The sequence below is a fragment of the Saccostrea cucullata genome, unplaced genomic scaffold, assembly GCF_032062105.1.
Source record: "Saccostrea cucullata isolate Sc308-1 unplaced genomic scaffold, CSIRO_AGI_Scuc_v1 ctg7078, whole genome shotgun sequence".
In the NCBI taxonomy this organism is placed as follows: domain Eukaryota; kingdom Metazoa; phylum Mollusca; class Bivalvia; order Ostreida; family Ostreidae; genus Saccostrea; species Saccostrea cuccullata.
The window spans coordinates 1-27,658 of NW_026926321.1; the positions used below are offsets into that span (position 1 = coordinate 1).

The 27,658-nt window shown below is 31.7% G+C and overlaps 3 protein-coding genes across 3 annotated transcripts; all 3 read right to left on the bottom strand.

Annotated features, from left to right (window-relative positions):
- Positions 1 to 1,880: 1,880 nt before the first annotated feature.
- LOC134271380 (uncharacterized) lies at positions 1,881 to 4,922 on the bottom strand. Its single transcript, XM_062753593.1, has 6 exons — positions 4,907 to 4,922; positions 4,103 to 4,261; positions 3,856 to 4,008; positions 3,572 to 3,625; positions 3,095 to 3,382; positions 1,881 to 2,077 (listed from the first exon to the last, which is right to left on the bottom strand). The coding sequence occupies exons 1-6, from the start codon at positions 4,920 to 4,922 to the stop codon at positions 1,881 to 1,883; spliced, it is 867 nt and encodes a 288-aa protein (XP_062609577.1).
- Positions 4,923 to 7,882: 2,960 nt separating this feature from the next.
- On the bottom strand, positions 7,883 to 10,502 carry LOC134271379 (uncharacterized). The gene is made up of 7 exons (XM_062753592.1): positions 10,356 to 10,502; positions 10,074 to 10,165; positions 9,118 to 9,977; positions 8,722 to 8,882; positions 8,456 to 8,620; positions 8,226 to 8,328; positions 7,883 to 8,124 (listed from the first exon to the last, which is right to left on the bottom strand). The coding sequence occupies exons 2-7, from the start codon at positions 10,136 to 10,138 to the stop codon at positions 7,922 to 7,924; spliced, it is 1,557 nt and encodes a 518-aa protein (XP_062609576.1). The 5' UTR covers positions 10,139 to 10,165; positions 10,356 to 10,502; the 3' UTR covers positions 7,883 to 7,921.
- Positions 10,503 to 18,332: 7,830 nt separating this feature from the next.
- Positions 18,333 to 27,652, bottom strand: LOC134271378 (uncharacterized). Its single transcript, XM_062753591.1, has 4 exons — positions 27,165 to 27,652; positions 26,829 to 27,012; positions 25,774 to 25,953; positions 18,333 to 18,438 (listed from the first exon to the last, which is right to left on the bottom strand). Exons 1-3 carry the CDS (start codon positions 27,565 to 27,567, stop codon positions 25,920 to 25,922), a joined length of 621 nt encoding a protein of 206 aa, XP_062609575.1. The 5' UTR covers positions 27,568 to 27,652; the 3' UTR covers positions 18,333 to 18,438; positions 25,774 to 25,919.
- Between the last annotated feature and the right edge of the window lie 6 nt (positions 27,653 to 27,658).

Consider the following 27,658-nt stretch of genomic DNA (forward strand, 5'->3'; position numbering starts at 1 on the left):
ATATTAAAATTTTGCGTCATTGATGAGTTGAATTCTAGGGGTTATAAGAAAAAAAAAAAACACGTTATTTTACAACAATTTCATCAAATTTATTTACAGTTACACCTGTCCTGACCCATATAAATTCCCCGGGGCTGTTTTCATGAAGTTCAAAAACTGATAAGATAATAAAAAATTTCAAGAGAGATGTATAAACAAATATATGAACATGTACACTGTATTTAGAACCTTAGTGGAGAAAATTTTTTTCAAAATTTTGATTACAATGCTGTAAAAATTTTTAAATCTGTTTACAAAACGTTTGAAAAAAAATATTAAATCATAAAAAAACCCTTTTAAAATTTAAACGGGGCCCTGCAATGGGGACAACTGGTTAATCTTGTCGAACACTCCGAGCAAAAGGCTCCCCACACGTAAAACTTTGTCGGGACGACGGTTCAGCAGATGGAACATTCGATGTCTCTTGCAATGACTCATTCTAAAAAAAAATGGAGATAACAACAAATTAAAAATCAAAAGTTACAAATCAATTATACAAAATTCGACAGAGCAAACACGGGCCTCCAAAACATCGGAGAAGGGATCAGGTGCTACGGAGGAGTAACATCCTTCCACATGTCACACTAGCCGTGTGCTCCTTGTCATGATCGAGAAATAACGGGAAAACCCCGTTTTTTTCGTGTTAAACAATGGACTAACAATTAGTATGAAAAACGTAGTAGTTTTGAAATGATAAATTGCATTTGCATTTGCTGACAAGGTCATTGTATAATTAAAATGGACGCAGTTTGAATAAACGTGATATGTAATCATTAAATATTCGGGGTGTATTATTATAAAGCCAAATCTGACCAGTTTAGTTTTTTTATGGGTCCTGTCTATAGCTGTAAACCCTTTGATTGTAATGAATTAAATGGTATGTCGAAAGAATGGAGACGTGGGGAACTAAATTCAAAAATCAGTCCGTAGATGCAAATTGTCATCTTAACCTTTAGTCTTTGGAAAAAAAAATCACCAGCCAATCTCTCTTAGTCAAAGAAATCAATGTATATGGGTGATCTAGGTTTAAAAAATTTCCCCTGACTTTAATTAAAAAGGAAGGCAGCATTGATATCTTTGTTAATTTTTTTATTAACAGTGTAATGAGACATTTTTATGATATTCATGAAATGCTTTACCACGAAGGTAATGTTGGAGAAGAAAATTCTTACCTTTATAACTTTAACAGGTATCCGACATACATTATTTCCATGACATTTTCGGTGTAGCATTCATATAAGCCAAGTGGCCACCCTTTGATCAGACGGCAATTTTATTCCCCATCAATGTATTGCATTGTTATACGTTTGTTCATCTCTAGTTTGTCGTTTCCTTTAAACCAAGAAACCTTTTCTGGTAAAGGAAATCCACAAACCTTTAATTCTATTTCAAGAATGTTGCCCTCCGTAACAATCATAGATTTTGGTGCATTTTCAAATGATGGCAGTTCAGCTGCAATTCAATTCAAATGCTAATTTTTAACTTTTCTCTATTGGGATATAGGCGAAACTTGAAATGAGAATTCCTAATTACATGTGATAATCAAACAAAATTCACTTGTTTTTTAAACAACTCGGAATGTAAAGTTTAAAAACTGTTTAGTGACTTTTAGCCGTAATTTGGTAACTAATTCTTCAAGACAATTCTATAAAATTCCGTTGACTTATCAACAATACTTGAATCTTCTTTTATATGTCATCAGTGTCTTGTTGAAATGTAGGAACCTACCATTTACGACCCTAACTTTGCAATATACACTTTCCTCCATCGCGTTCTTCCCTTTCTGTAGGTCATTTCCTGATCTAGCTGTGCATGTGTAATCCCCTTCATGATCTTTCTAGTCACATTTCCGATTCTAAAGAGGCTTCCCCGTGCAGGAATTTCCATTTTATATTTCTTTTTGAGCAACTGATAATTTCTTTTCCCTCATGCATCCACGTTACTGTTTCTGCATTATCTACTTTAGCCTCCAAGTTTAACACACTACCAACATACACAGTGATATTCTCCGGTGGCTTTTGGGTAAATACCGGCTTAACTAAAAGAATATTGAATAATTAAAACTTATTTTAGTTCAATACCAAGAATTAATTTGATTTTCTCTCTACTTTGATAAAATTAAAAATTTAATAAGAAAACAGAACTAGGCGTTCATAAACATTATCGGCCACTTGTGGATCATACAGCAATTCTATTTCTCTGAGACATGTCTTTTTATTTTTTTTTTCTGCTTAAGGAACATGATTAAAAGACACAATAAAGTCAGACGGTATTATTGCTGTGTACCCGGTATTTTCCCTCTCACTGACCAATGCTGAGTTTTGGAAAAGGCCAGAAAAGGATTCAAAGAAAAAATTTAAAAAGGTGGTAGACTCACATGCATATATACATGTAGGTGTGTTGATAAAATATTGAAAATAATTTTGTCTACAAAGACAAATATTTTCATGAGATGATAATAAGGAGATGCTATGAGGATATCATTTACAAATATAATATTTATCTGGCACGTCTAAAGAAAGCCAACAAACGACATAACGTGGAAGGTGGACATATATGCAATTGTTTTACTTTTTCTGTCCCAATAGTTCTTGAGCAGGAGATATTTTTTAGCTGCAACTGATTTTTTTTCCGAATTGTTAATGATCTCCCCCTTGAAAGAGGGTGTGAAATTTCCTGTGAATAAACTGAATTCTCTTTTACTTAAGGATGCATTTTTACAGGTTTCGTTGAAATTGGCACGGTGGTTTGAGAAGAAGTCGAAAATGTTGATGGACCGAACATATGAGAGACAAACGCTCCGGACGCTTTTCGATCAGAAAAAGCCCACTTGAGTTTTCGGCTCAGATGATCTAGAATGCTCAAGATGGAGGTGAATGGAAAGCATATTTCCGATAGATGCTTGAGGTAAGTAAGTTGAAAATAATCCAATGGTTTTTTGAGGAAGAACTTTAGGAATTTAAAGTAAAATGGACGAGGGCGTTTCGGATAGCAATTGATAACCTATTCAGATGACATAAAAATCTCTTAGTGTTCAATGAATTCAGTGAGATACCATGAAAGACATAGATGAAGAATCTGTGCGCTAGTTTGTCCTTATTTTCCCCATATTTTTCTGCAACACAGGTATATTCGCCTTCGTCTTGAAGTCTTGCACTTTGTATTCTTAATTCAGCTTTCGAGGATTCAAAGTGTTCGGTGAAAGAAGTGGAATACTTGATCACATGATCCCTTCCCTTGCACCAGTAAACATTGTCGGCGTTTGATACTTCTGCGGTCACAGACAATGATTCTCCGACGTCCGAATTCACACTCCTAGGAAGCTTTTTAAAAAGTAACTTTTCTGAAAATTTAAAAACAAGTCTTTCAGATCTTAAACAAATTTAGTCTGAACATGATTACTAAAAAGTTATTTTTAGCTTTAAAATCTTTCACATGATTAATTTATTATGATGTGATGAAGTGGATGGTGCAATGTTAAATACAATTAACATCAACTGACATGAATTACCAGTCTTCTTTTCACAGTTACCGTCAGAGGGACGATTCACAAATGTTGTATGATCCATGTAACATTTTTTATTGCCTAAAAACAATAAAGTTTTACGTTTAGATACAAATCATATTAGATGCATTTATCGATAAATCTTGAACATGTGAAAAAAAAACTAATGCTGTTCATTTCCATCAGAAGGATAGGAGACAGTTTGACTATTTTTGGACATTTCTTGAATTTCGAATTTCCTAAAGTTGCTGGGTTTCACTGTTCTAATCATCATCTTCATTTTAAGGGAGAATAGAAAATGAATTACGTACAAAATAATATGCTGAAGATGAGGATGAAGAAAACAAAAGCTGTAAAAATAGATGACACGACTTCCACATAGAACGACCATCCTTTACTTAGAGATCCTGACAATTTTGCCAAGGCAAGCATAAACGATATCACTGTGCATGTTTCCAGTACAACTGAAAAATATTCAATAATATTGAATTATAGATATGCATATGATTATTATCATTCAACCATTGACGTTATGAAATACCGTTAGTTAAAACATACTCAAGAGGAACGTTGAAATCACATTTGCTCTCGCAAATATCTTTGCTTTTTTGCAACATGGTCGACAAGATTCACACATCGAAAACACACAGCATAATAAACACAGAGAACCAAGGGAACAGGCTCTGATCAAGGCATAACGAGTGAGAATTAGATACTCTGAAAAAATATATAAAAAATACAATATTACCACATATAATTTGTCGATCAATACCTTTATATCAAAAACTTGTATGAAAATTTGGTTGAAGAGGTTTTCCGTTTTGTTTGTCCAGTATCAACTCTCTACTTTCAATATTTTGACTGCCTCTTTTTTGCAGTGCAAGTTCATTTAATTTTAGTTGAGAAATTTGACTGTGTGACTTTGTGATTGAAATGTATTCAAATATTTGTTTGTGAAATCTACAAGTGCATAAGAAGATGACGTATTACACATCACACGTATCATCACGTGAAATTATTTGGAGGATATGTGGAATCCGATTGTGAAAAGGATAGAAACGTGCACCGGATTGATGAAGGGTTAGAAAATATAATAATTTTTTTTCTAAGTATTGAAATAATATAATGAAATAGGGGTATAGGAACAGTAAGCAAGCTCAAAGGTCGATTGAAAACAACACAAATTGTGAGCAGAGCAGACGTTGACCTCTAAAATCAACATAAGAGGAGATGGGAGCCATGGAGAAAGAAGTCTCGCCTGTCGGTAACCCCTGCCATTGGGTCCTTGTCATGATCAGGCATATTGAAAAACTGTAGGAAATTCAGCGTTTAAAAATAGCCTAACAATCAGTATGAAAATACGTTGGCCAGCATTCATTTTTTTAAGTGTATCCACATCTGAATTACACCACCAATTATTGTTGTACTGTATTCCTAGAGTTTTTTTTCACTGCAGTTGTAACAATTAATATTTTAGTGAGGAATAAGATGAGGCTTTCGATGGACATTTACTAAAAGTGTAGGAATCCAGTGTAGGTATTGTAATTCAAATTCATTTTATTTGTTAGGGATATTTGAAACTGGCATAATTTAATAATTAAAGAATTTCCTTCTTAGATTGGAAGATATGGGTATAAGTTGGACCTCCAATTGCAGATTTACATAGCCCCTCGGTAATTTTGCAATTAAAAAACTTTAAGTTGTATATCTGTCACCCCTCTCCTTTTTAATTGATAGTTCTTTTTTTTGGGGGGAGGATCGGGTTTACAATACCGATGCTGGAAGTGTCTTACTTTTAACAACCTTTGTCAAATTGTTTTATTTTTCAAGCTGTTAAGCCATCTGAAATCTTCCGTCTTTTTCAAATAAAAATGAATTAGAGTATATATTATGACAGGAAACAGAAAAATGAACAAAACACAAAACAATAATATACTGGATACAAGGAAGCCAATTTTTTCAAGGAAGAGAGAACAATCTTTTAAAGGCGTCATATGATACATGATTAATAGAAACCCGGAAACCAAGAAATAATTTTTGCGGATATTTTTTATAGTTCAAAATAAATTAATCAAAAGTAATATACACGAGAAATAAATTTTAGTTTGAAGGAAGACCCACTTTATTACGCAGGAATAAATTTCCCGTGGGTTAAAAGTGTTTTACAGTATGGATCTACGAAATTATTTCTCTTTGCATTTGAATGTTTCAGTCCAATTTTATCCACAAAATGGAGAACAAGTATATACGTAGCCAAGACTGGTAACAATTTTAATCAAATTAAACATGCATTCAATTCAAAAAGTCTTGTTTAATCATTTATTAACTAAACTACTGGTAAGTATGGTAATCAGAAAAGTTTTCAAAAATATTTTATTCTATTGAAGAAACGACTGGGGGGGGGGGCAATTAAATTATCTGAATCTTCTTAAATATGATTGTATTTTGTATTTACTTAAATAAAGTGCCTTAAAATTGTAACATGTAAAGAGGACTTCTGCTAACACTTTACATTAATGGTTTGAAACCCACTTTTAATAGTGTTTGTATACTTTCATATCATAAAATTTCATATCTCCCTTGTACTGTTTGTAGTTCATCTGTAACACTATGGCAGGCTGTGACGTTGTTGGTACAATACCTGAAGACTCCAAAGTAGAAGCTTGTTTCTTCTATCCAACGACCGGTGATCAGAGCGTACAAAGTCCACTACTTATCAAAGCGTAAACAACAACCAAGGAGCCAATTAGTTTCTTCATCACTAGGATTCTCGTTTAATTAGAACGAATTACATTTATAATCCTTATTTTTGATAGAAAAGAAGTTTAAAAGTTTGACCGAGTTTGATCAAATGCACAAATTTCAATATGCACAGGACTTAGTAAATTATAACAGGTAGTTAAGGTTGACAGTTACGTATAGGAATACAGTTATCTATAGGTATAAAGATTTAGAAGGCTTGCATGTGTAGAACGTGAAATTTTTCTTTAAATGAATTCTTCCTGTTCACATTGTTAAGGGCGCTTTATAAAGATAATTGATAACATTTTTGAATCACACGAAAAAGAAGACTTGCTGTGGCCTTCAGCTCGACATTTTGACATATATCGACGATGTATATGTACTATCAGTAAAAGTAGTTATTATTTTCATTCAAATGTCGAATCGATATATCCCAGTGAACTTAAAATAGAAGATATTTTACGAGTCAGAAACATCTGTTTCAACGTTTGGGTATTTTACTAACAATAAACGGTGATAACCAATTTCAACTTACAACTAAACGGTGTGACAAAATATCAACTTTTCCACCCTCTACGTTTATGTAGTAATATCCTGCAATCACCTGCTTATGGTGTGTACATCTCCCAACTTGTTCGATATTCAAGTGCATGTTCTGAGTACGATCAGCTTTTAAAACAGCAGGCTACTGGTATATCAGTTGATGTTACAGGAAATTTTACAACCTCGTTTAATTTCCTAAATTCTTTGGTCGTTATAATGACTTTGATAGCAAATAAAACCTTTCACTGAGTCTTTTTTTGGGTTCCTGTTCTTACCAATTGTTTGATAATGGATTGGACTACAGTTCCGTCTATTTACACAATACATAGGATTTACGATGGAGATGGCCAATAAACAGGGTATGTTTACTCCTGCTAGGCACCTGATTCTACCTCGGGGATTTCCAGGGATTTAAAATAAATTCAAATAAGCACCTTTTCAATTAATGTTTGAAAAAGGATTTAATAGAATGCTGGATCAAAAGATCTTTAAAGAGGCTGGGGGGTGACAGCCATTTTCAGACTATTTCGATCTCCTTTAAAAGAAGAGCTCCATATAAAGATATACAAAAATGATCAAATTTTAAAACTAAAATGTTGACAGCTTAAGATACCGTATCTAAACAAATATATTAAATCTGGTGGTTAATTTGTGGTTAATTTGTTGACCCCCTAGCCTCCTTAAGTAGCGCATTGTCAAACTAAAGAACATGTATATTTTCAATGGCAGCTTTGAGGCTCTAGCTGCCCTTGTGTGTACAGATAATGGGATAAAGGTAGTGGTTTTGATATATGATACATGTATCTATATTGTTTAACGATTTTAATTTTAAACAAAACGTCTGAGGTAGCTGCGGTAAAACTGTGTTCATTTATTTCCACCTAAATTGATGACACAACCCTCTTGACTTTAACCTGCCAATACACAAACTATGAAACCTTGTAATCATATCTGCTGCATCATGTACAATCTGTTGAAGATTTATTTTAGACAAACCTTTGAATGGAAGTGAAGTTGACTACACTTCCAAGCACAAATAAGGAAAAAAATATATTCCCGGCGATGTTTTATTGTTATATATAGAATAGCGTGCTAACAAGAATTTTTCAGCTTAGAGCGGAAGACTTCTTTCTGTGTCGGGTTGAATGTGTTGTAGATACTAAATATGGAGTTCCTGTCACGCAGTTCTCTGAGTTCTTTCATTCTTTCAACGACAGTCAACTTCTGCGCAAAAAGACGTCCTTCATCAAGATGCTTAGAAGAAAGCTCATAACAGTAAACGACAGTTACCTCAGCTGAAAAGCGCCATTTAAGTCACTATGAATTGAATAATTATGTTAGTAAAATTCTTCAAAAAGTTATTTTTTTATTTTTCAGTTATATGAAAATACCATACCACCAGTTCCTTGTAGCATCAATAGAGTTTCTCTTTTCAAACCTCCCTGTTCTTCTTCTATGATTAGGTTCCTTTCGTTGTAATCCACAAACATAAGAATAACCTGAATAAATTCAATTCCAATTTAAAAGAAGAATTAGGCACATTTGTGTCTAAAACATAAAGATACATGTAATTGTACCGATAAGAAAATGTTCTGAAAGAATGCGTAAATTTGATCAGAAAAATACCTTTGATGGGGGCAGAGTTTCCAGACTTTCTGTAGAATTGACTACTACTTTCTTCATTTGTAGAGAGAACCCTGAGCCCATCAACTCAGAGGCCAAATGGACATACTTCTGTTTATCAGATCCATATCCAAAACAAACGACACACAGCGAATTTTCAAGGTTTTCCTAAAATAGATAAACAAAACAATAATCTTTCTCTTTCTTAAGGAAACTGATTTGATATATTCAGAGATATTTGGCTGCATCTTTGAAATTTTGTTCAACACCTTCGATTCAGGTATGGGTTGGGGTTTCTTTTTAGTTAAAGAACTCTCCATCCATTGCTTAACTACTTCTTTATTACCGCTTGGCCTGTTTGTCCAAATAACATAAACCACCGATGCTATTACTAGTAGTGCAGGTATTATTAATAAATCCCAAATTCCATCTACATAACAGAAAAAAAAATATGGATATAAAAATGGTTATTTTCAATATTTTACAGAATTTTTTTAATACTTGGACTACTTAATCAATTCTGTTGTCTTTTTAAAATTTTCAAGGAAATATTATTTCTAATTGATCAATGCTGAGCGACCATGGAGTGTGGCCGATCAAAAGGTGATGCAACCTCTTCATGTGCGTCTAAATGTAGTACTTGAAATGTACATGTATATATTTACCAGGTTTATATTGCAACGTTTCCATTCCATCCGGTCCTTTGATGCATTTCCTTTTTATTTCATGTCCACATCTGTATGCAAAACTTGGATAAGATAAACAAAAGCTTTTCAATGAGTTAATCGTATCATTTAAAGACAATATTCCTTTCTTATTACTTTTCAAATGTACATTCAAAGCATCCATAACTTTTCCATTATGTTTAAACTTTTGCTGGATTTGTCTAACAGTCCAAAGTCTTGCCTCTGCTAATTCTGAGACCTGTTGACGTAAGAGTCTGTGCAAATAGTGCAAGGTGCTTTTTGACGTCATCATCAACTTCTTCATAGATCTCTTTAAATCGTTTAATATTGGTACCAGAATATTCTTTGTCAAATGTGATTCAGATGAATGTTGGTTAGATGAATTATATTTTACTTCTTTGGGAGATTTATATTTGATAAATTGTATTTCAACTATTTCATGTAAATTGCGTATTTTTTCTTCATAAAGATTTTCAAATATCTTTCCTCTTTCGGCCTCAAAGTGATGTTTCAGTTCATCTTTTGCCTTATCAACGTATGATTGTGGGTATGATGGATGTTTTGCATGAAGGTTTAGCAAATCTTCAGAACATCTTGTCAGGTCTCTGCTAATTTGAAGTTGTCTTTCCATTGTCGTTTTGACTAGATTCCTTTGCTCTGCTACTGACTCAGCCAGACTGTTTACAGATAGTTTAACACTTTGTAACCCTGCTTCTAAGCTGTTCACTGAACTCACATAATGATTTTGCCTTTTCTTTATTTCTCTAAACTCCATCTGGCAGATGTGTTGGATCTCCTGCATTTTATGCTGAATGACCATACACCACAAAATCGAGCAGCTAGAGGTAGACACGTACACATAAATAAAAAAAAAAGTACCACGAGATTTTGAGAGTGAAGCAACAATAAAAAAAAATAGTAATCTGGAAACTTACCAGGTGAAGAAACCTGTCAAAGTATGTGCCCATAATAGCCTTTTAAAATTAAACTCTGATGACATCAGGTATCCTACTTTTTAAAACGTTAACTGTTAAAAAAAGAAAAAAAAATCAATACTGATTACGGCGTAGTAATAGTGATAATCAATATGCTGGTCAACATCTGTTGCACTTTATTGTAATTTGTTGAAATTTGAAATTGAAGTAGAGGGGGCAGTCAGAAAAAAAAAATCGACAAGCAATTTTAAAAATGACATTGAAAGAAAAATTAAAACTGACCAAACTGTGAAAAACCGACTTCCCAAATCCTGTCATTTTGTCATTGTTTATAATATCATTTAAATTGAGATCCTCGCCGTTAAGCAAAATATATTCTCCCTGCACATGGCAAAGTGTACTGAGCACCACTTTTTTGCGAGTTGATTTTCAGCTTCCATTCGGTATTTAAAATGTGTTAAATGTAAGAGGAGTTCCAGAATCAGGTTTTTGTAATATAAAAAAAATGCGATTTAATTCTCATGTTGCCGCTGAGTGTAATTGAAAATCAAAAACACATATTGCTCATCTACGCTCCTATTCATATTCACAAACACAAAGTTCCCCTTTTTTTAAACTTAACTTTTTACCATAAAAAATGTAAATTGAAAAGAACCCCAAACAGCTGAAAAAATTGCCCCTAATCCTCAACATAATAAGATTTTCTGGTTTGGACAATCTCCATTTTAAAAGGATTTTTTCATTAATATATGGTAATAAACTGGTTATTAACTGGTATATAATGTCTTTTGTTAAACGCCTTATTATGCACAATTCAAACAAACTTTATCTACAAGACACTCGCATTCTTTTCCTAGAAAAATCAGTTTAGGGAAACGCATAACTGTGAGAAGCCCCGTTTCGTTAATTATTGCCATTTAGAAATACCACCATTTCAAAAAACTGATATCACCTCATAACCATGCGTAAAACCCTAACTCCTTTTTTTAAAATAAATATTGCAGTTGTGTGTAAAGTTGCAATGGTTTTCGAGGGGTGGAAATCTAAACGTTAAACTAAACTTCATGCAAATTTATCATATTAAACTGAATATTTCATACAAATACACGTAACAGTAAACCTTGTGCGCATAAACTCTTCACAGTCAATATATTAATATATATATTTTTAAAATATCATCCGTTGTCAAACAGTATCAGCTAGCTGTAGCTATGCTGGAAAATGTTGCTTCATTATTCAGCAGGTGATGGTGTTTTGAAGAAATGTTTCTTGAAGAATCAGATACCACAAATTTACATGACAGTATGCAAATCACACTATTATATACAGTGTATATATAACAATAAATATCAACAGGCCCCCTCATACGTTATTGATAGCGCTTGCATGAAGATAGATTATGGTCAGATTTGTGCTACCTTATATCAAATAATCATATTTTAGACTTGACCAGTACGTACATGTACGTCAATAAAAATAATGAAATCTTGCGGTGTTTAACTCTTAAATTTGAAACTGGAGAATCTGAGCCACTCAAAGACATAATCTTTATTTACGTGTTAAATTTTAACAATGGTATATAGGTTTAATTATCAAGATTTTTTTTTGGAAAAATTGTACTGTTATATCAATACAAATGTCTTTATGCTAAATAATTTACTTCCTTACTGACGACAATCTTTGTATTCATTACAAAATCAATAAAATAATTTATGAGATAGTCAACTCGTAAAAACAAGTTAGATAACTTATTTGTTAACAGAGATAAAACTCGTTCTTACGAGATAATTCGTTCAAACTTTTCAATAAAAAGCCCTTTCGGCTTCCATAAATACAAAACAATTCTTGCATTACGTAACTGTGTTTAGAGTTAAAGCGGATGTTACATATTTCTTTGAAATTTCCCTTTTAAAGTAAATAATGTACATAGATTCATAAAAACACAATAAACGTTAGAAAAGCTTTCAATATCCAAACAAAAAATTTCTCGAATGTGTATCCTGACATCTCTTCTGTTTAGGCGGCTACAGTTCAAAATATTATAATCAGAACATAATTTATAAAAAAAATTATTTACACATCCTTTAATTTATAAATTTTTTCTCATATGTACGAGTTATTCTTTTTATCAATAAAATCTTCATTGACTTTTCATGCTTAAGGTAATTAAATTCATAAAAATTCTTAATATGTACTGTAAAATACTTGAATTGATATCAGATTATTTTATACATGTACATGTATAGAAAATTTTGTTCATAAATGAGTCGGCTACCCGAAGTGCTTATAACAATGATATTTAAGAAATAAGGTATAATTTTTTGAGTTTTATTGAGATGTAAAACGGGTTGGTCACGTGATCAAATCCCATAAAGCCCGAAGGGCTTTATGGAAGATTTGATCATGTGTCAACCCGTTTTACATCTCAATAAAACTCAAAAAATGATACCTTATTACTTATATTTACATTTGTGACTTATTCATACTTTATATTTGCCTGATTGTTACTTTTAACGTGTGAAATGCGTTAATTTTTCAAACCCAACGGCATGTATGTAATCCACTAAACGCGCGTCGACCCTTTATGACGTCACAGAGAAATTACGTGGAACGTTTATCCAAACGCACATCGACGAATGACCTATGACCTCTTGACCCCAAACCTGTATTTACACAGTTATAAAAACGCTTGCCTTCAGTAGTGTTATGTAAAGGAAAACATTTGCAAATGTAAATATTTATTCTTAAATTTAAGGTTCAGATAAATATCCACATTAAAGCCGCTGAAACCATTCGAGCTGTTAAAATACAATGTATAAACTAACAAGTTTCATTTAAGACAAAATCAGTTCGATACTAATGACACAAAGAAAAAAAGTAACTTACTTTCACTGTGTAGTATGTCAAAAAAAGATAACATTGTATTAAATGGAAAACAGGATACGGAAGGAGAAAAAGTGATGTATGTCATTTTCTTACATCCCTATCGTACTTGCATGTGCCTAAAAACTATATATATATAAAAACAAATGTACATGTACATTAAATAATTTCTAATTTTATCTTTGGTATACTAGCGTTTTTCTAGTTTTTGGAAGTTACCAAACCTGCAAGTTAGTCAGCATTTTTTTTGTTACATGGAATAAAATCACCTCATCCTGAAACATAACACTAATTGATTTTAATTGTAAAAAGTGATCATGTTTATATTAATCACCAAAAAACCTTTTTAAAAAATCATTATAGCGAGCGCAGCGAGGCGGCGCGAAGCGCCGCTCGCGTAGCGAGCTCAATAAACTAACGTGTACGAACGTAGTGAAAATATCCAAAATTCAGGGTTGAAAGTTTCTGCACATTGTTCCAAGAAATTTTTATCTCACCGCGTGAAAAAATTCCAAAATCAACAGTAATCCTTTGCGGTACATAGCAACGTGGCTTAAACATAGCAACACCTTACTTGAAAAAAATACAAAACAACGATTTATTGCAATTCCCATGCCAGCAAACCATCGTTTGCTTCCTGCGCTCAGCCCTAAGTCTACAGAACTTTTTATCTGACGTCATATTTTGGTCACTTTAAAGTTCTTTGTTAAAGTTTTTATACATTAATGAATTTTTTTCCTAGAATTTTGTAGAGGAAACAAAAAAAGAAATCGGCAAGAAAAAAAACGAAAAGAAAACGGGACCGTCGGGAGCCGGGAGTCGGGAATCTAGATTTACCGCGTGCACGATGTTTGGTTATGTACGTTTGTACTGCAAAGATTCGTTGGTTTTGCATTCATTATTTTGTTACGTACTTGTTCGTTGGTTTTGCTTTAATGTATATGAAAGGTCTGTTGATAAGCATTGTATATCATGTGTGCAAGTTTTTATGGTCATTGAAACACTAATGGTATAATTGGTTGTTTTCTTATTGTTGTAATTTTTGCCCCAACTGCCCATAAAAAAACCTTTTTTAAAAATATTATGATACAATTACTACTCTAAATAAGATAGATGAGGATCGACATATATGTGTAAAGTGTTTTATTTTTCAATATCATTTATTTATTTTTATCATTGATAAATCTTTACCTTCTTCCGTACAATGTAAGTCTTAGAGAGTAAATCAAAATATGAAATGCGAATGAATGACTAGAGCTTTTTTCAGCTTAAGGACCTTTTTCCGGTTAACTTACACTGTACTGTCTTTGTTTATTAGTCCAGATGAAACCACAGGGGACTATAACTTTCATCTGAATCTGTCCATCCATTTGTCCCTGTGTCTGAATCCGCCATTAAAAAAGATAATTCAAATTTTCTTCATAAATCTTTTGAGTGGATTTTGTCGTATATTTTATACTGAATGAAACGCATTAGAACAAAATATGAGAATTTTTTTGACAATGTGGCCGAAAATTGGTCTGATGTGCATTTAGGTTACTTAATTAACACTTAAATCGCTGTTCAAAATGACTCGATCATGAAATGTATAGCGTCACGTAGGGAAAGTGATAAAATGCTAAAAACACGCGCAAATTGATGATGAAAATTTTGTGATCATATTGTGTAATGCTAAACGATGCATTAGAGTTATACACATCTGTTTTTCCATAATTTGCAGTCAGTATAAATTTCTTGTTTGTTTTTAACTTTTCAAAAAAAATTTTTTTTTGGTTCTCACACAATACGTAAGAAGTTTCGCAATGCATAACGGTACGTTAGGGCGTAACAATTCACACTAGGGAAAATGTAGCAGAGTGTTATGTTGAGACTTTTCACTGAAAGAATAAAAATGTGTGATAACAATATTTTTCACAAACGTATTGACAGATACTAGTAATAGTTTTAATTTAATTCAAAAGTTTACATATATATATAATGCGATTTTCTTTTTCCTTTGCAGTATATTTGACTTCAATGATTTTCATTCACACTGGGAAAATGTAAAAGATGTCCAACATGTCCATAAGCATAGGTGTATCAAACAGCTGGGTTCAGTAAATTTTATCCTTAATCGAAACTTCGTGGGATTCATTGGGCGGGGAGATTTGTTGGCTTTAGAATGTTACAGCTACTTTTTACCATGAAGAACAATCACAGCTATTTTGAAATAATAATTAATAATAGTTGTATAATAAAATTGCTGTAGAAAAATTGAGGAATTGAAAACTGTTACTTGCCTTTGAAAAAAAATTTTGGCCATATTAATTACTATAACTATTATCCCCCCCCAAGAAATGGGATTGTTAATTAAAGAGGAATTTAATGTGTGTTAACAATAATGACAAACGTATTCGAAATACTAGTAATTTTTTTAATTTAATTCAAAAGTTTACAATGCGTTTTTTTTTCCTTTCAGTATATTTGACTTAACTGATTTTCTTTTAAGAAACTGAAAAGATGTCCAACATGTCCATAAGATATGAATAACGCGTTCAATGGTATTTTTGTGTATATTCTATTGTAAAATGAAAAGAAAGGTTTCTTCGGTTTTCGCTACGCGCTGCGCAGTGGAAAGATCGTCTGCTCTTGAGACGCTAAGTAAGGAGTTGATCCTTCGCGGGTTCGAATTCCAATGTGGGACATGGAGTTTGGTCTTTCGGATGAGACCGTATAAACTGAAGTCTAGTGTCGCAGTAGATGCTGGCACGAAAAAGATTTCTCACTGCTCAATGGCGATAAGTGCCGTATATAAGACAAAATTTGCATCTCTCTACAGGCAAGTGGTTGCATCTCCATATATAAACAAAACAACTGCTTTCCTCGTGCACCACAGTATGCAGTGATGAATCACGCAAGTCAAAAGAGTTTTAAGTTAATAAGGAGTGGCTAAGCTCCACATAAACCCTTGTCATCATGAAGATTTGCTAAGTTTACGATATTAGAATAAATGCGTTTGTGTAATAATTGGCCTCATGCAAGTTTGAAATAAAATATATCAGTATATATATCATTGTATATATATATATATATATATATATATATATATATATATATATATATATATATATATATATATATATATATATATATATATATATATATATATATATATATATATAGTGCAATTTATATATATATATATATATATATATATATATATAGTGTTTTTTAATATTGGCTTCATCTAACAAGTTGAAATGGTATATATTACCGACTTCAACTTCAAAATTAGTAAATCTCAAATAATTTTTCAGGAAATCGAATTAAAAACCTACTATACATTTTGCTGTTCAAATATCATCAACAACAACATTTTAGAGGTATCCAGGCTTTTGAAGAATTTGCAAATTTTTATACATACAAGTTACATTAATCTCTTCGATCATTTTACTAGGCTAAGTGTATAAAGGTTTTCCTATCATTGCAAAACACAACAAATTACTTATTTCATATCGTTAACATTGGTAGCTATGGTTAGATGAAAATGAACCCCCAGTCCTTAAATATGTAATTTTATAATATTTTATGTAAAATTTCGACTTGCTATAAAATCTCTCTGTAAAACGTCATAGAACATTGATGCACATCACGCAGAGCATAAATAAATTTATTGCATGAAAAGAATTAATTTTCAAGCTTCATTAAGAGACCTTTTGAATTTAATTATAAATTAAAGAGCTCTTCCTAGCTGAGGATCAGAGTACCTTAAAAAATAACAAGCAAATGGAATTATAAGTTTATTTTGTTATCTTAGAAAACAGTTAGTTTTGTATACTTTATATACACAAAAAATTGCAGGATTTGGAAATAAAATTATATAAAGGATATAATATATATATATAATTGCATGTGATTATCGAAGTTAAACTGTATTTTCAAACCCTTTTCTTTAAACGCTTTCAACATTTAACTTTTTATATTAAGGAGGCTTCAACTTCAAAATTAGTAAGATCTTAAATATTTTTTTTAGGAACGGTATCTTTAGCTGTCAACTATCAAAAGAAAAAATTCATACATGCATTTTAGTTTTGAAATTTGATCATATTTGTACATCTTTATTTGGAGTTCTCCTTTTAAAGGAGATTGAAATAGTCTAAAAAGCATAGCCTCTATTAAGTACTTAATATATTGAAAAAAATTTGCATTACAATACATGTATTACAAGTAAAAGAATAATTAATTTCATCTATAATTCTAACAAACCTCATTAGCATATGCATAAATCATTATAAATTCGTATTTCTAAATAGGAAAATATTTTAAAATTTAACCTTTTAAAACGTTCAATTCCTGAAGGAACTTCATGTGTAGGCTTCTCCATAAAAATTTCAATTCAAAGATAAACAAGTTTAAGATTGCTTACATTTTAAAATATTGCTTTTAAAATTAACAATCTGGTTAATTACAAGTTAATTAATCGCTGCTTAAAACTGTAGTTTTATCGATACATGTAACTAGACACATGTTCAATTCAGACTATTTTCGCCAAAACCAAAATATTGGTACATGGGGTACATTAAGAACATATGTACATTTCAAACAAACTGGTCAGAGGTGCAAAAACTATATATATACCGTGTTTTGCAATACAAAATTTAGATATGTACACATTAAAGACTTCATGCATACCACATATAATTCTTCAAACTTTAATTTTCTAGTCTATTTATTTGCTAAAATAGAGCAGAAAATATACCTTAAAAAATAACAAAAATAGGCCTACATTATCCTTTCGAAAAACCCGCGCTTTTGAAAATAGTTCGCGTATACATGTATTCAGTATTGCACAATTTGCTCTGAACATGCTTATTGCAAAGAGAAGTTTATTTTTTATATAACTTGAATCCTTTATAATAAGCTCGCGAGAAAAAAATTTAGCATAAAAATATAAATATATAGTAAATCAGTGCACAAATACAAAAATTATATATTATGCTTAAAAGACTAAACACACACACACATATTCAAGCACACTCAAACACAACATAAATTAAATATAGAAATCAAACAATTATTTTAAATTCGTTAATACCATAAAAACTTTCATCTGCTTTTTACTGAAGGTCTTATAAATACAAAGACCTATTTTGCTGAGAACAAATATACTTGATTAGTCAAGCATACAACTCCTCCAAATTCTCAGAAGTTTTTTCCAGGCAATACACAATAAATACAAGAATATATAGAAAGAAAACAATAAAGGTTTTTCAAATTCTTCCATTAATTAAATTTTCCCTAGATTTTCATTATAAATATATTTGCTTAGATCAATTGGTATATAGATAAAATACTTTATGGCAAAAGTGGGATGTGCCGAGCAGTTAATCATATTACCATTGGTTTTCATCAAGTATTTCACTGTTTGTCGCCTTGTACCACTTTTTTCTGATTTATCTAGGATCAAATTTTCTTCGTTGTAATCAATATACACAAGGAAGACCTAAAAAGAAAAGATATTTTTGACTAACAATTATTTTTGATTAAATCTACCTCTTTATAAACATCAACTTATTATCTAATATATTCGAAAGTAAGAATTATATTTTTACCAGGTGGATAATGTGTAAACAAACAGCATCGTCTAAATTGAGAGAATGGTGCGGCTGAAGATTAAACATAGGAACCAAGCAAGCTAAAAAACCTATACAAACAGGCAAGGAATAAAAAAAGATAACGAATAGTAACCAAGCTCAAAAGTCCATTAAATGTAAAAAAAAATCGGGGGCAAGGCAAACACGGACCTCTAAAAACATCAGAGGTTTGATGAAGTTGCTTTGAAGGAGTAAGCCTACATGTAGTATTCTACGTAGAAAATAAGTTTATATATGCTATTTATGTTCATAAATGATTTTATGCCCATTTCTTGTATATTGAAAGTGGGCCAAGCGAAATAACTCTAATACTTTTGAGCAGTCTTGTTTTTTGCAACAGCGTCAGTATCAGATTGAGTACAATCAGTGGCAGCGCCATATTTGTATGGAAATACAAGTTTATTTTTGAACAAGCAAGTTGGCTTACAGCGTTCCAGTGCACAATTAATACATTTGATGGACTTCTGGTGGTGTGATCTTTTGGATTTCCAAGGAATTCAGCACATCTGTAAGTGTTAAAAGACGAGACTTGAAATTCGGTCCTGGCACACGTGGAAGGCCTACGTGCGTTCAGATTTTCCATCATTCGTGACCCGTGTTGTCCCAACGATCATTGTTTTGTACTGTGTTCTTCCTTCATCAAGATGTCTGTATTAATATTTGACTCACACATTCGACGCTTATATCATTATGCGAGGAAAAAGAGACAACATGCTAACAATTATATTTAATGTACAAAATGTAGCGATTTCGGTCATTGGGATTAGTGGGGGCAGAAAAGGTCGAAGTATGGACATTAGAGTGCTAGAAGAGGAGATTCAAAGGAACCGACCATAGAAGCTAATTTTACATATTGCGGGAAAATTTCGATCAGCCGCAGGCTGATGAGGTTAAGGGAAATTGTGTCAAAAATAATGGCGACATGTGTGATGTGACTTGTTTTTAAACCGGTATCGTTTAAATACACTATAGATATATGTGTGTCAGTTGTTACCTAGATATTCCACCAGATATTGCCGAGTTGTTTTATACACACACACACACAGTCTTTGCAAATCAACTTTTAAAACACACGTTAAAAACAGAAGGCAGGTTGTGTACTGGAAGTTAAAGGGCTTGAAGAACTCTGTAGAGAATAACTTATGTGACGGTGTACACATGAACCATATTGGCAATGTAAATATTACAGGGCAATCAGGGGTGTTGTGATTCATAGTACAAGCGATAGCTAGATAAATAGTTTGTATGTCATTTAGCCATATAACAATTATGGTTAATTTGCAATTTAAATTCAGAAACAGGCAATACATGTATATATAGCTTTTCATGCATATATGACACAATGTTTTACTTTCAGCAGATTTTTATTTAATCACATATTAGATGCATTGTAGAGAGCCAGTCCAAGAGTGGGAAATACAGCAAGGGACCCTTGTGATCAAGCATTTATTTTTGCTTAGAACAGTAATGGAAACTTTTTCTTCTGCAGGTGTTGCAGAAGACAGTGATAATGCCACATGTTCAAGTATGAGTAGTAATTTTGCACATTATGAACAATTAGTGGTATTTTAATGTATTACTGATTCTTGATAATTTTATCAAGTTACAAATGCCTATCGCTATGCTTTACAATACGTGACAATTTTATCACGCCTTGATCATCGGAATTTTTAATTCTATCTCATAAATGCGATACATGGACACAGATAGTGATAATTTTATCACGTCTTCATTATTGCTGAATCTTGTTAATTTTATGAAGTTACAAATGCGATAATTTATCGCTATGCTTTACAATAAGTGATAATTTTATCAATCAGTGCTGAATCTTGATAATTCTATCAAGTTATAAATGCGATAATTCTATCGCAGTTAGTGATAATTTTATCACGTCTTCAATAGTACTGAATCTTGATAATTCTATCAAGTCATAAATGCGATAATTCTATCGCAGTTAGTGATAATTTTATCACGTCTTCAATAGTACTGAATCTTGATAATTCTATCAAGTCATAAATGAGATAATTCTATCGCAGTTAGTGATAATTTTATCACGTCTTGATCAGTGCTGAATATTGATAATTCTATCAAGTTATAAATGCGATAATTCTATCGCAGTTAGTGATAATTTTATCACGTCTTGATCAGTGCTGAATCTTGATAATTCTATCAAGTTATAAATGCGATAATTCTATCGCAATGCTTCACTAGGGATAGTGAATTAATTAGTGATATTGCAATGGTTTCTTGATACATTGTGTAGCTCTATTTCACTAGTGCACTTTAATTATACAGATTGTTTTAAAGTAATTCCACCCTCCTATGAATGTCATAGGTTTTTGCAAAAACTGTAATTAATTTAAATTCATACCTAAATAAATATCTCTTGGAACAATGCTTTACAATAAGTGTAATGATAAATATTGTAAAGTTAAAGAATTTTTAAAATGCATATTTTATAAATTTAAACAATAATACCTTTTTGTTTAAAAATTGTTGACAAGGGCAATAACTCCTTCTAGGGTCTCTGCATTCTGGCATTTACTATATTGTAAAATAGTTTATCTGATATTCACAATTCAAAAGTATCTTTTAAGTAGGAAGTATTTAGCAACACTCAGCATCAGAATTATGCATTTTAGCCAGTTTTACTTATTTTTCATAATACTTCTATAAAAAATGTGCAATTTTTGTTATGTTGACATACACTTCTGTATATTTATGTTTTGCATCTTAAATAATATGGTGTATATATTTCCTGCAATAATTAGAAAGTTTAAAGTATATGTAATGAAAATAAATGCAGTTTTTAACTTTGAACCTATAAAATTGTGAGGGTGGAATCGCCTTAAGATATAAACAATATTTTGTATAAAGAATTACCCTAGAGTCAGGTCTAATGGGTAATTTTATCCTATTGCCTGATATGGGCTAAGATTTGGATGAGTAAATCAACAATATTTTTGCAACATTAATCAAAAATAATTTTATCAGTCATAGATAGGTTGAATTCTTGACATGATTTGTATAAATTAGGCATACATGCTAACATCCTTTTACAGAGATGAGTACTGGTAATAGGCCTACAGACTATGGGGGTGGTAACAAAGTCAGTCAATTTACAAGAGGAAGTCGCAAGTGACACCCCAGCAAGCAACAATCATTCAAGCCAATTAGAAGATGGCAATTTTACCAAGTAATTCAGGTTCTAATTAACAAACAGCATCTAAGGAGTTATCACCTAACGTAGGGGGTAAGAATCCCTTTTCATTAGGCCATTGCGTCTCGGTGTAGATTCTAAGATAAAAAGCAAAATCTGGGGAAATTTGTTAGGAATCAAAAATAAGAATAATTATAAAGGCTTTGAAATCAGAGAAAACTTAGAAAGGGAGTGTGAAATCAAGCCCAAAAAGCAAACAAAAAATGCAGTAGGTTTAATAGGCATATATGGGAAAGATTTTTCTTTAAATTGGATATTCAGAATGCATATAAAATCATTCCAATATATACATTGTTCAGATTGGGAATTTTTGGGTTTTACTTTGATATAGAATACTATTTTGACAAAACTCTCCCTATGTGACTTATTTGTAGTTATTTGAAGAATTGGGTACTGCAGTACATTGGGTTTGTGAAAACAAGTTAGGCTTACATGGGAGACTAGTCATGTTTTTGTTCAAGGATATTGGTATTTCAATTAACGAGTTAAAAACTGTCCTTCCATACACTTCGCTTATATTTTTGGGTATTGAGTTGGATATTTTGATGGAAATGTTTACCACAAGACAAGTTAACTAAAGCTAGACACCTTCACAAATTCACAAGTCTAAAAAATCTATAATATTACTAGAGTTACATCTGTAATAGGTGTGTTAAACTTCGCCTGTTCAGTTCAACCTTTTCATCATAGGAAATTGAGTAAGGAATCGGATTTGAATGTTTGGGGTTTGTTTTTAGAGCATTTCAATGGCAAAATTTTTGTCAGAGCAATTTAACCTTTTCATTACAGTTGTATATGGATGCAAGTAACATTGGTTTCAGTGGTTATTTACGAAATCAGTATTTTAGTGGTATATGGCCTAAAACCTGGAAAAATTTCATTTTACAATAAAAGGAGTTATTTCCCAGTGTACTTGCAGTTCAACTTTGGGCAGATCAGTTAGAAAATCGATGTATTGTTATTAAATTTTTTATAAATCAGGAATTAGCATCATCAACTCATAATACTTATCAAAGGGCAATTGAATATTACCATTGTTTGGTGTCATCATTTTGCTTTGCCAACTAAAGGTGTACCAGCAAAAGCAGAAGCTTAAGATATCATTTTGTTTATAGCTTATTGTTACTGGCAACCTATGTTTCAGCAAAGTATTCAACATAAGATGAGGAATATGAAAGGCCCAACTTTTAGTGAAAAAATGATTACAAGGTTACAAGAAAAAGACAAGCTTAGTGGACCTTGGGTTACCTATAACACCAATCATTCTTAAACAGCTGATAGCTTCTTTACAATGTACAACAAGTTTATATTTTGTACAGGTACTTATGTGTATTTAATGACATTTCACTGTTTTGTTAGGATTGTAAAATTTACATCTTCAAAAGACAGATATTGTCATTTATGGACAGTACAATCTGTACATTTTTTTTTAGAAAATACTTCAGACTGCCCAATAGGGTTGGAGTTGACTATGAAAACTTTCAAACATGGTAAATATCTTACACTTTGCATGTGAAAAATGACAGCAAAGATAACACAATATGTCCTGTTCAGGCCCTATGGACATATTTTCAAGTAAAAACCAACTTCTGGTCCTCTTTTTGCTTTCATGGATGGGTCACCGGTGTCACGGAAATATTGTACAGATCAGTTATGTTTGTCATTAAATTTGTGTGGGGTAGATTGTAAATGATTAAAGGTCACAGCTTTCTCAGAGCAGCCACAACGGCTTTTTCCAATGGAGTTCTAAAGCAAAAAATTATATATATATATATATATATATATATATATATATATATATATATAGGTTGAGGTAATATATGACCATGGTGACAAGAGCATCTGGTCAGATTGTAATTCATGTCATTTCAAATCTACTCTGAATTGAGTTCCTATAAAATAATGAGTAATTTGTTAACTTGTTTGGTTGATTGCAATCAAGTGTTTTAATTACTGGTGTCACAAAATGACCATGGTGACAAGAGCACACAGATTGTAATTCATGACATTTCAAATCTACTCTGAGTTGAGTTCCTATAAAATAATGAGTAATTTGTGAACTTGTTTGGTTGATTGCAATCAAATGTTTTAATTACTGGTGCCACAAAATTATACCCGACCATGGTGACAAGAGCATCTGGTCAGATTATAATTCATGACATTTCAAATCTACTCTGAGTTGAGTTCCTATATAAACTAGTGAGTAATTTATTTTGTTGATGTCTATCAAGTGTGTTAATTACTGGTGTCACAAATTATTCCCAATCATGGTGACAAGAGCATCTGATTGTAAAATAAATATCAAACCAGTAATAGAGAATATGAGGGTTTGGACAATTGTCAAAATATGTGAACAAGTTTGACACATTATCCGTTTCAGGAAAGAGGACATTGGCTTAGAAAAAACATTTTCAACCATGATGACAGGAGCATCTGGTTGTATCAAGAAGTAGTAAAGTTTTGAGTTAATTATGTATCTAACAAAGTTTGTGTACAATGCATAAAAATATGGTTTGATTTACAAGAGTTGACATAGTTTCTTTGTATGTTGGTAATGTGTTATTTTTCATTGTTTGAATCCAGTTTGTATGAATTTTAGGGATACTTTTATTGTAGTAAGATTAAGATCGCACTTAGGTTGGGTGGGGATTACTGCTGATGACAGTTCAGATCTGCCTGTCATTGGCAGTAAGTGGCATTTTTACCTTACCCCACCTTTGATGTAAAAATTTTATACAGTAATGTTTTGATCTATTTGGAAGTTGCATGTAGTGATATTGGTATCACTGCAAGGTTTATAAATGTAAATCTATCAAACTACATTTTCATTTTTGTAATAGTTTTACAAAATTGTCATTTGATAATAAATGACCTTTTTCAACTTCAAACGGTGTTGTGTTTGAATCAGATAGTGTAATATTACATCAAACAGAGCAACCTTTAGTGCGAGTATCAGGAAGATGGGCATAAATGCTATTTATGTTCATAAATGATTTTATATTCTTGTATATTGAAAGTGGGCCAAGCGAGATAACTCTAATACTTTTGAGCAGTCTTGTTTTTTGCAACAGCGTCAGTATCAGATTGAGTACAATCAGTGGCAGCGCCATATTTGTATGCAAATACAAGTTTATTTTTGAACAGCCCTCCCACCTCTCCCTAATAGTTAAAAATTTATAGTGTTCTTAATTGATGTGAAAAATTTGACAATAAATTTCCATATTTCTTTTTTTCAGTAGGTAAGGCATTTTTACCTTACCCCACCTTTGATGTAAAAATTTTATACAGTAATGTTTTGATCTATTTGGAAGTTGCATGTAGTGATATTGGTATCACTGCAAGGTTTATAAATGTAAATCTATCAAACTACATTTTCATTTTTGTAATAGTTTTACAAAATTGTCATTTGATAATAAATGACCTTTTTCAACTTCAAACGGTGTTGTGTTTGAATCAGATAGTGTAATATTACATCAAACAGAGCAACCTTTAGTGCGAGTATCAGGAAGATGGGCATAAAAACTTGTTTTATTTCCTATCCTTTTCCTATCTCTGTATATAATATATAATGTATGAAATATAAAGTCTATGTTATCTTATAAACAAAATCATTATTGAATGAATATTGATACTTGTTTTAAAATCTCATCAAAGTTATGTTTTTAAGAACATATATACGTATTCCTTCAATGCGAAGGTTTGGTCTAGACATTAATTGCACTTACAGAAAGACAGATATATTGTTCATATAAGACTTAAAAAAGAAAAGAAAACGAATGCAAAAAAAAAAAAAAAAAAAATATGTTTTTTTATTTTTTAAACTGTTTAACGTATTGAATACTCGTATTTTCATTGACAATATATATCACACCTGACGAAACATTTCAAGTACAAAATGATAACAAAGCTTTAAATAATCAATAAAACTCAACAGATTACTAATATACCGAAAACTTTATATTACCTTAGAAGGCGGAATGCTATCTTTCAGATCATCAAGGCTGTTTTTTTTAATGACAACTCTTTTCGTCTGTAGTTTTAGTTCACCATATTCTGCAATTTGTTTAGTCATTGAAAGATGATTTGTCCTGCTGGATGATTCATCAAAGCTTACGATGCAGAGAGAATCTTCAAGCTTCTCAACCTTTAAACAATAAGTTCATCAACAATTAGGATGCTTATCTAAAAATGCTATTTTATGTAAGGCAAAATCGTTCACTATATTAATATTCTGGCAGCCACCTTATATGCAAGATTTATGCAAGTTTGGACTGGGTAGACTTTTTTTTATTATTTAGGAATAGAATTGCTTCGAAAACTTTATTTCGTTCAACCACCTCACTCCCTTCCTTCTCTAATGCTACGTGAATGGGAAAAATCAGCATCTAAAGCAGGTATGGAAGATGGCATCCTCAAAGTTTGGTTGTAAAGGGCATAACCTCTGAATGAATGTCTTTTAAAAAATGTTTATTTTGTCTTTCAACCATGAATTGTAGGTCAGCATAATCATACTTTGCAGATTTGCATTTCAAAATGCATTATGCATGCAGATTGTCATGGAAGAGCTTATAGTAATTTAGAAGAAGACCTGACTCAAAATTATATTTTCAATCATATGAAACATTATTGGTCAGATCCAAAAACTCAGTATGTGACTTGTAAAGTATTATCTTATTTCTAAATTTGATATCACATCTCATCTTACATTCAAAGGTTTGATTTCAAATCTGCAATTTTGAAAACTTGTTCAATATTTACACATATCTAGCTTTCCCAAACAAGTGTAAAGCAAATAAAGTCACTAAACTCTTTTTTAGAACATCCTTTCCTTTCTAATCGAGGTATACAAGTATAATGGAAATAAAAAGAATCTTTATAACATTTGAATGGGCTCTATCATTTTTTTCTTTAGAATAGACGAAAGAGAGAATTTCATTTTGCAATAAGCAAAGAGACAGAAATCTGATATATGTTTTGAAATACATGTATTTTATTACAGAATGCACGTGCATTTCTTACATGATCTGGATTTGTTGCATTACTGACGTTTTTGTTTCTTCTGGTCCATGCTCCAGTACAGCAGTACGTTTCACAAATTTGTTAAACAGACACAATAAGACTATGACATTTAAACATGACACTAGAAAAAGTAAAGTCAGTACAATATATAACAGTTCAAATTGGATATTTTCTCTCTCGGTTTCTGAAAAAAAGAGAAAATAAGAAAAGAGATTTATCGAATCATTTGACAAGAAAACGTTAGTGTATTTCCTTACACTGTAGTACATGTACTACCCTAATGTGAAAATATTGCACTTAGAAAGAAATCTTACTGAAGGGGTCAAATTAACTTACTCTTCTGCAGTGGAATATGGTTTCCTTTTTCTGTCCTATCAATATCTTTTCGGAGTGTTGTCATTTGTACATTTTCATCGAAAGCTTCTATAAACTCACTTAGTTCCATGATTAGAGATGTTATTTTTTCTACTTCCTTCTCGACTTCTTTTGTTTTTGTATTAATACTCGTTGTATCATTTCTTATGTTTTCCATCAAATCAACAACTCTCCTTTGAACATTTCTAGTTTCTTCAACAGCTTTTTTAAATTTAATTGACATTGAGTTTTCAATAGGTTTTGCTTTGTGTTGGGAATTTTCATGATGTTCGCATTTTTCATCTACTTTCTTACGAGTTTCTGAAACAGCTGTCAATATTTGTTCAAACTGTGTTTGTCCTTTGTTTATTTCTTCCGATATCATGCTTTTTATTAAAATTTTGATATCTTCCTCAGATTGAATAAATTTACTTTGAAGTCTAAAATCTAAGTCTCCTTGACATTTCCCCTCCATT